At 35.4% G+C, this 10,196-nt stretch overlaps 1 protein-coding gene across 1 annotated transcript in view; it reads left to right on the forward strand.

The window, feature by feature from the left end:
• Positions 1-10,196, forward strand: part of TTBK2 (tau tubulin kinase 2) — a gene marked incomplete at its 5' end in the record, with an annotated part of 47,730 nt that overhangs the window by 26,791 nt on the left and 10,743 nt on the right. Inside the window, one exon of the mRNA XM_010015825.1 lies at positions 94-688. Coding sequence (XP_010014127.1) covers positions 94-688 — 595 coding nt within the window. The remainder of the gene's footprint in view (positions 1-93; positions 689-10,196) is intronic.

Consider the following 10,196-nt stretch of genomic DNA (forward strand, 5'->3'; position numbering starts at 1 on the left):
GCTGAAGACCCTCAAATACAGCTTACATTATTTAAGTAATTATTATTACTTAATTATTATTAACTAATTTGGATTTTACCCTCTTTTCTTAAGTTTGGGGAAGATGCAGAAAGACTTGAATGCTACTGCAGAGACTCCTGTTGCTGCTGTTCCTCCTCTTTCTCAGAAAACACCTGCTCCTGTGGCTACCCGCATGGACCATGTTTGGCACTATGATGAAGAATATCTTCCAGATGCTTCAAAGCCTGTGTCAGCTAGTTCTCCAGAACATGCTGATGGTGTTATTAGCAATGGATTTGTAGCTGTTAACTTAAGCTCCTGCAGGCAGGAGGTTGATTCTAAGGAATGGGTGATAATAGATAAGGAACGGGACTTGCAGGACTTCAGATCAAATGAGGCTTTAGGGCACAAAGCGACTGGAAGTCCCTCAGATGAAGAACCGGAGGTACTACAAGTTCTAGAGGAGTCCCCTGCAGAAGAGCAGCCCAGACAGGGTGATTGGGCAGGAAACAATGTCCATGCCAAGAACCAGACCTCAGACGTGGAGTTAGTTCTAGCCATGGAGTGTCATCCTCCTGCTTCTGAACAGCTTACAGATAAATTGGAACTTTTGTCAGGAGCTGCTGGACAGCTTGCAGCCACCCCTACAAGTCCTATGGAAGCTCAAGCAGAAGGAGCACTCACTCCGGTAAGAGAAACAGTCGCTGTTTTATTGAACCTCTTTTTATTCAGAATTATTTGAGGAGATAGTAAGGGAAAAGGCAGTGACTAAAATACAATAGTGTAGCAGGAATTCCTAGTTTCATCAGATATGGGACTTGATTCTTGATGAATGATCTTCCATGTTCTGTTATATGAGTGTTTACATTCTCCCATGAAAGTGTCTTTTAATTCTGCAGATATGATCCACAGAATTGGCCTTAATTTAAAAAAACAAAACCATATTTTATATATAAAAGAAGATCCTTATGCAGTGATTCCTAATCAGTGAGATACATGCAAATATATATTTATTATATTTGCAGTACATAAACGTAATACTTAACTGAATATGTAATACAGTGCGTTTCATGTGTTCCAGGAAAAGCCTAAATACCTGAAATTAAAGAAACAGTGTTACTTGCTCTCACCATCATTGATGTAGCATTTTTGGAATTTCTCTTGTTTCTTCCTGTTTCTTCTGAATTTCTAATTGTACTTATACAGACAACTTGTTGGCTTTAATAAATTGTTGCTACTTCTCACTTCTGAGATAATTTTGCAACTACAGCTTTGCTCCCAGAGTTTTCTCTTTACTAAGGCAGATTGCTTTGCTTCCATTGCATCTTCTTGGTTTTGTGTCTCTATCTTTCCTAAAGAATTCTCATTTGCACAGTTTTTGAACATTTACTTTTTTCCTCCTTTGTCACTAATTCTAAACAGACTTTTTTGGCTTAAATTAAAGAGGAAGTGAAATTAATGGTTAAGTGATTGGGAATCAGCTCCTGGGTTTGTTTCTCCTCTTTTCTCAGTAGATATTGTGTCATCTATGACACCTGTGATATAAATGGCAATACTCTCTCATTAGAAAAAAACAACTTGCCACCAACTACTTATTTACTATAAGGTGTGGAATATGCTTTATGGTAAAAATGAACTACTCATTTTAATTAACTGTAGCTGTACAGTAGAATTACAAATACACCTATGTTCTCATGGAAAATACAAGATCATATCTTTCATTCAAGATCATATTAAGATATCTTACTTTGTGGATTATGTAGCTTACAGAAAATGATTTTGCATGATTCAAAATACAGAACTGTGTTAAACAGCAAAAGATTTTTAGGAGTTACATTGAAATGTTAGTTGCAAGAAAGAGCTTTTGATGGGTTAGAAACTTTAAAGGTGAAAAATTGAATTGCTCAGCTGTTTTTAGTTGTTAAGTTATTATATTTTAATGTCAGTATTAGTAAAACAGGAAAGAGCAACACTTATTCCTGTACAAAATAACAATTAGGAGGTGTCCTTATTTGAAATGCTATTAAAAACAGCTTTCAATTTTGTGTGCAAATCCCACTTTATACAAACTTAGCTTTTTGGGGGGAAATCGCTATTTTACTTATAACTGAAAGTAGAGATGATATAAATAACATGTACTGCATAGCAAACAGACACTATCTGGAAAGGAAGAAGCTTCTGACCATGGTAGCAGAAATAGTTATAAACAAGATCAATTAATTATAAGATGTATTGGAAGAAATACTGGTTGAAGTAGACACGGGTGAGATTATATTTTGGTTTGGCTTTGCAAGCAGGTAAGGGATATTTGTCATGACCTCAAAAATGGGGGAAATGAATATGGCTTATATTATCCTGCAAGGGCAAGTAGTGCTGTTAGGGCAAGATAAATGTCAGGAAAGAACTTGCTGTTTTCAATGTGAATCATGTGGAATTTAAATTATAAACTGAACTGGGAATAAGGAAAATAGAAATTATTTGTCTGATTTAGAAACTGGGAACAGAGTGTGTCTATTTCAATTGTGATCGCAATTTGTGGTAGTCTTCCATCTACTTCATTAGCCCTTGAAAGTCAAACAATGCCCAGGAGGATATTTGGGAGTGAATTATTCTTTCTGTCCTTCGTTGATGGTATTTCAGTACATAAAAGATATTTAAATATTACTTGAGTGGGTACTGCAACCAAGCTGTTCTTAGAGGTGAGTGAGTGTCCTAGTCACTTCACAGAGAGACAGTATATATATGCCTCTTCTCTGTATTTCAGAGTTCTGGTGACTTTAGGGAGCTGTTTGGTAGAGCCCTTTTCCTTCTTCCTCAAAGCATTTACTCACCTGAAACTGTTCTTTGAATCTGATCCTTGCTTATGGATCAGATGTTCTTGTTCTTTAATGATTTTATCTAGGTAGTGCCTTCCTGATGATACAAATAATGGGCAAAAGGTTATATTTTACTTTACTAATTATATTGCAGTATTTATATTACTTTAAGAGAATAAAGTAAGAGAAGCTTGGATTCAAGAATGCAAGTTTATGATCATAAATCAAATTACTTAAGTGTAAGTAAAAGGGGTTAAAAATAGATGTTGAAATTATAGTAGTATGATAGCTTAATATAATTTCTGAAACACTTTACTCATTTACACAACTTGAAACTCTAGGACATGGTAGCATTCACGGTCATCATGCTTATGAATATACCTTCCATATGGATTTCTAGTGACCTGTTTCACAATCACTTAGGAGAATGTATGATGAATTATGTTCTTTGAGCTTATTCGGATAGGTTTGTTAAATATGCAAGTACTTCAATGATGATAGAATAAAATAGTCTTCCTGGTTTATGTATTTTTTCATTTTTTACTTTGATTCTTCTTTATTTATTCATTCTTTCAGGGCTTTATTGCTCACTGTTTAAGTAGTAAGTAGTAGCAAGGACGTTTCTTATGAGAAACTAAAAGTTCATATACTCACCCATCTTCTCCTGAAGGAAAGAAATCACTCATCTGCAGTCCTTCCATTTGTAGATAAATGTTCTTCCTAAAACTGTGTCTATGTGAACTTCCTGTAATTGATTATAAGATCACTCACCTGTCTCACACAGCATCAGCATTCTAATAGGAACGCAAAGCTGTAGCAGTTCAGGAAGAAACCTGAACTCAAAAATAAGAGAGAAAGATACCTAAGTTACTGGCTTGGGAAGAGAAAGTTTCAGGCATAGAAAATTACAACAAATTATGCTATCTATTGTGATAAAACCTGCAGATAAGAGAACAAATTTTCATGTTATCAGTCATGAGTTTCCAGTTGCAGTACAGATTCTGTGTGCTACCAGCAAATACGAGTTTGATCTGTCTCAGTCATGGGCATATGGTCACATTTCTGTTGAACTGTTCAGAGCATCCTAAGGTATATATGCTGACTTCATGCTTTCATAGTGGCTTTATCTTGACTTTGACTGCAGGAGGACAGACAGTACCTGATTTGCTGTAATGTGTGCTGGTATGAAGTTAATCTGTCACTAGTCTAATGGTGAATTTATACTGGAGCAGCACTTTGCAGCTCTAATTTTCTTTTCCTGGATCTGGTGCTAAGAGCCTGAAGCTGGACTTGCTGCATTGTTGAACCATGGCCTCATTCATTTACTGTGTTTGTATTGAATTGCAGTGAATTTCATGCACTAAACTTTGCAGCATGCATTTGTCAAGCAGACATTTCAGCAAAGAAAATAATAATGGAGTTGAAGTAAATGAATATGCAGCAGCAAATACTATTTTCGTCTGCAGTTTAAATTAAACAACAGTTTGCTCTGGTCACACTTGGTTAATAACCTAATATATAATATTAGGTTATTACCTAATATATATGTGTATGGTTATAGAAGTTTGTGTGAATCTATTTTGTTATTTAGAAATACTGCTGAAATTAGCATTTTGTACATTGAAGTACTATTATGTTTTATCAAAAACTTGCTCTTACATTTCCATTTATTTCTAACACAATGAAAATACCTTTTCCTTGGAAAAAAAAAAAAAAGTGCTTGACAGGTGCTGTCTGTTTCTAAGGAATGCAGGTTATAACTACAATTACTATAGTAGAAAATAGAAAATTACCTTCATGAAAAAAAATTCCATAGCTCTGCTGTTTGTGGTTTTGTCTAAATATACTTGGAACAAAGAATTGCAAACTGTATATAGCAATCTCATTTGCAGGTATTTACAGGTATTTAGATGTGTCACCACCGGATACTTATTCAGCGCTGGAAGAGGCTTTGCAAAGAATCAGTTGATTTCAGAGTTGTATGTCAAAGCTGGAGGTTTATTAGAATCATCAATAAGCAGAACAGACTGTGATAATGTATTATGTTTGCCCTAGATTGTTACTGACTGAATAAATGAGAAGATAGGAGCCAGCTAGTGAAAGGACACTCACTTTGGGTTTGTTTGGGTTTTTCTTTTTTAATCAATTGAAAAAGTAAAGATTTGACTTCAGACACCTCTTAAGTTACCAGCTTTCAGCCTGTGAGTTGTGAATATGGTCTTCTAAGAAACTGCATATAGGCAAGACATAAACAAGAATCATTAAAATGCTGATTTTTAAACCTTATTTTCTTCCCCGCCGTGTTGTTCTCACAGCTCAACTCATCTCATATGCTGCATTTCTCCACTCCAAGAATTTCAAGTCCCATTCTCCGCACCATGAGCCCTATAGCCTATCTATCCATCCACTTGGACCCTCTGAAAGAGGCTGGTTTACCAAGGAGTCAATCGGCTGAGAGCCATTCCTCTTCCTCCCGCTCAACTGGTCGTAGGCAGCTTCCTGTCATTCCCTGTGGCAACAAGCTCCCCCCTGTCATTCGCATCTCAAAAGCACAACTTCAGCAGGTGAATAAGCCTTGTCTTCATAAAAATGACTGCATGGTAGCAGTCATCTGCAAAGTTAAACATTTCCATTTGCTCTGCACAGTCTGCTGGTCATACTGCTATACACAACATCCTAAAAAATATTTTGAAAGGTCGATTTGGGGAATAAGAATGGAACTTGTTCAGGAATAGAGTCAGGAATACTTTACGAGGAAGATACATCATCCCACTTAGAAGAGGTAAAATATTTAAGGAGCTGTTACTCAGGCTATGATCTGGAGCACCGAGCATCTCTGGATGTTTTGGAAGATAAATTCACTTCTTCAGAGGGATTTTCTTTTGAAGAAGGTAGGATTATAAAATCTAGAAAAAGATTTTTGCTTCTTTCTAAACGAAGATTAAAATCTGTCTTTTTTGAATGTGTTCATATAATGAGTACCAGGTGGATGTTGAATTGGGAACACATTAAAATTTGGACTATCTAAATTATTTTAATGTGAGAAAAAAGGATCTAGAGATAGTCAAATTGCTACTTTGGGAATGAACAAATAATGACTTGTTCCACTGCTTGCAGTATACAAAACAATGATGGCAATTATCAGGGGTCATAGCTAATGAAAAATGTCACTACAAAAAGGGTGCTTCTCATGCTTTTGTATTCCTAGTTTCATTTCAGTATGAGAAAGATGAAGGCTTAGAATCATAACTGAAGGTAACATTAATTTGTGCATTAGTCACAAAAATATTGAGATTTGCTAAGCAGCATGAGTTTTCATTGACTGGTAAAGCAGTATGACATAGCATTAATACATAAAATTGCAACATATCATCATCATTTCACCATTAATATTTCATCTGGATTATATTTTGTGTTGCCTTTTATTTCTAATGTATTTTTGAGTATAAATATTTCTCTGTGAAAGACTTACTTTTTTTTTCAGTGAAATATGCATAGGAGTACTGATATTAAAAGTATCCATCAACGATGGCTTCTTTCAAACTTCCAAAGGATCAGTGGTGAATGATAACAAGGCAAGGTAGCTTAGTGTACTTATGTCAGCATTTTGTCTGTTAACTCAAAAAGCAGGGGGGTTATCCTGCAGCCTCTGGCTGCTTTTTATCTGAATGTAAAAAAAATAGTTCTGTCCTCAATTTTATGAAAACAAACAGTAGTTGCAAGATGTTCATTATGTCATTCTGTGATGGAATACCAAAATACCACATTCCCATTGACTAGGGAAAAGAACTTAGGAGAAATTAACTCATGAAAAATTAAACTTCAGTATTTTGCAGGATTAGTTTGCATCCCAGGATGCAAACTGACTTGATTTAATTTGCCTGTATATCTACAATTTAAATTTTCCAGTCAGAATATATTGCAGGTTTAATTAGCAAACTGCTCACTGAGGGTCTTCTCCAGCTTCCTTAGTACTCAACAAATGAATATAGCATCAATATTAATAGGAGCTGCAAAGTGATACACTTTCTTGTGATGTGAAAAAGAACTGGTATTGTGCCAGGTGCTGCTACTGAGGGGTGTGAGGATTTCATGTAGCATTCTCAGCTGCTTCTTTCTTTTTACCTGGTAAGTCCATATTCCTTTTCAAGCTGTGATTTTGAAAGTCCTGACTGTTGAGAATTTAATTTCCAGTTTTTCATTTGCTATGGAAACTACAAGCACATGACTCTTCAGTTCATTCCAACAATGAAGGCCTTGTGTACTTTATGGCTCACTGAAGAACTGAAATACTTCTACAAGTCCTTCTCTTTTCTACAATGCAGTAATGTTAGGTACTTAGCAAGCTAGAAGTTCCAGCAGCATGAAGGATGAATATGTGTGTTAGTAATCTATAGTTTTTTTGCAGTTAAATATTAAAAACAATTTTAATGTCATTCTGTATTATTCTGTATAAATAATTGGTGCTGAATATATTTTCATGTGTTTCCTGCTGTTTGCAATTTGATTCTGCATTCATAAGTGATGAATTGCAGTGGTCAGGGATTTGTGCTGTTGACTATAGCTTCATATATTAAAAAATAAAAAAAAGATACATTTTTGTTCCTGAAATCAAACAAAGGGATTTTTTTTTCCTGGTTGTTGAAATGTGAGGGTTCAGGAACTGTAACCCACCTTCTTCTAGTTTGACATCAGATAGAAGTCATAAAATTTCTGTAATGTTCTTTGCTCAGTGGTGCAGAGTGGGTATAAGATGTAGGTCTACCTTTATTTGTTTGATAATGAGAACTCCTCCCCTGCCATACATGTATTATGGGAGGGAATTGGAGTATTTTTGTTTCAACTCTCCTTAGTTGTTCAGCCTGCAGCATAAAGAGTCTGGCAACTTAGAGCTGACAAAAACCAGTTCTTTAACTGTATGGAATCTGAAGAGTGGGGCTAGAGTGCTACTAGCTTCCTTTTCTCTACAGCATGGTCAAATTATGCAGGAAATCCTCTTGAAACATACCCCTTTTCTTTCTTTCTGTGAATTTTTCAACCAGATAAGTTACCTGAACTCTGCTCATTAGAGGACTGTATAGTGTTGTGTGAGGTCAATGGAGAAGGTGATATGAGTGCAGCAACTGCTGGCCAAGGCTGTGTATGAAGAAAGTGCTTACATTGTGTCATGAGGAACAATCAAAATCAGAGACCTCAGATTTTAATCTGTGGTTTCCCAGCTGTAGTTATAAGATAGTAAGTGCCTCTTCTGGCCATGGCAGCCTTCTAGAATACTTCTAAACTGGCTGCTCTGCAATAACAAAGGTGCCCTTGACAAAGGTGGACTGCAGTTTTGTGTGTCATTCTGCTTAATGCATTTGTGTGTCTGCTTAATGAGGCATGTACAAGGGGGCTAATTTTAATGTAATGATTTAGTGTTAGGGAAGGATAATCTGTGTCTCAGATTAAGCAATTGGAATTAATTGTCACTTACACAAATATTTTCTTTTATGTCTTAATTTCCTCAAATTTCTACCTTCCTGGAACATTTTAAAACTTATTTTATAGTTATATAGTTGCACTACTAATTACAAAATGCTCTGAAATCTTCCTACACAAGATGCTTTGGAAATGCAAGCCATCATATTCATATCCAAGATGAGAAATAATACACTGATCTGAGCTGAAAAATTTACCTTAATATTTAAGCATCTCACTGGAATTGAGGGACCTATGGAAGAATAAGGTAAGAGTTCTTGACATGTTCTAGGGGTATTTAGAGAAAGAATGCATATCCCTTATAATTGACATTTTATTTTGGATGTTTTAGGTTTATGAGCCAAGACTGCACTTAAACGTTGTAAATGTTACCATTTTTAATGAACTAATTTTGACAGGTTTCACTAGTCTGCAATAGCAAGAGATGAACTTTTACGTTAGTTTTCACATGTAACAATCCCTTTTAGAACCACAAATAAACAAAACCCCCCAAAGATGCTCCTCTCTTGTTACAGTGTTATTTTAAGAATACTTTAACAAAGGCATTAACTTGAAGTTGTCATGTGCATTAGGATTGCTTTAGAACTATTTTAAACTCTGGTTTAGCATTATACTTATCCATTAAAATGTTAGGAATGGATATATTTGTCCAAAATCCTCTTCAAAATTTCAATTTTAAGACATGGTACATTATCAAATAGATATGTCTCAGAAGGAAAAGAGAGAAAAGCTTTTCTCTGTTCAGCGAGTCTGGGTTTTTTACTGCTGCTATAGTTAAAGTTGGCTATAGGGTTCTGATGGGTTTACAGAATTGTTATGCCCTGCTGTTCCCTATCCTGATAGAAACTATATTGAGTCAGCATGAGGTTTAAATTAGGTTTTTCCCAAGAAGCTACTAATACCATTTACAATATTGGGTTTAATCAGGGTAGGAGTTTCAAGTTCCAGTCTATCCCATAGCTGCTGGAACTGCTTCATGCACAGTCGATTTGATATTTTAAATAGGGAAAATTTACAGAAATTATATCATCTCATTCATGACAAGGTAACTGTTAATGACTTTTTTCCCAATAAATTTTAGCCTGAAAATTAAGTTGCTGTGATGTTAGAGCCTTCACTCAGCATCAGTGAAAGTGTTTGATGATGTTTATAACCAGATTCAAAGGCAAGCTCAGATTCAGTATTCTTACTGTTTTCAGATGTTACTGTTAGATTCTTGAAAGGCAATGACATACAATTACTGCTACAGTGACATTATTTTCTTCATTAGTAAGTTTCTCTGGATTATATTGATTTTTCATACAAAACCACACAGGATGAGGAATATCAGGAAGCATTCTTTTAGAATGAAAAAGGGGATGTCTGGAAGATGCACATAAGCTCACAGGTCACTCGCATTCTCTTAAGCAACTAGATTTTATATTGATAATGATGTTTCTTGAACAATTTTCATCTACACTCTAATGCAAACAAGTAAAAAGTTTTATTTGTTGCATTTATCCAAGTGGCAGACACAATTGCTCAATACACAGAAATATAAATGCTGCCTACAAGGGTTTGTAAGATCTGTTGTCTGAAGGGGAGAAGTTCTTCAGGCATGCTTTTTTTACATCTGCCTTTGGTGTAAAGAAGAATTTAAAATGACAACGTTAGGTTAGCTGTTCTTTCAATGGAAACTTTCCAGGTTGTAAATTTTACAGAGTTAACGGTTGAAGACAGGCAGTTGTTATGAATGTCTTAATTTTATTTCAAATAGTATGCTGCCTGTAGAGAAAACATCAATTTGAAGTGACAGAGCCTGACATTCTCCTTCTGTAGGTTTCTCTATCAGAAGCAGCAGAAAAGTCATAGTGAAGGTCAGGACAGTAAATTAGCCTTGGTAATAGCATCCACAAACAACAA

This window comes from Nestor notabilis, unplaced genomic scaffold (genome assembly GCF_000696875.1).
Source record: "Nestor notabilis isolate BGI_N333 unplaced genomic scaffold, ASM69687v1 scaffold3186, whole genome shotgun sequence".
Taxonomy (NCBI): domain Eukaryota; kingdom Metazoa; phylum Chordata; class Aves; order Psittaciformes; family Psittacidae; genus Nestor; species Nestor notabilis.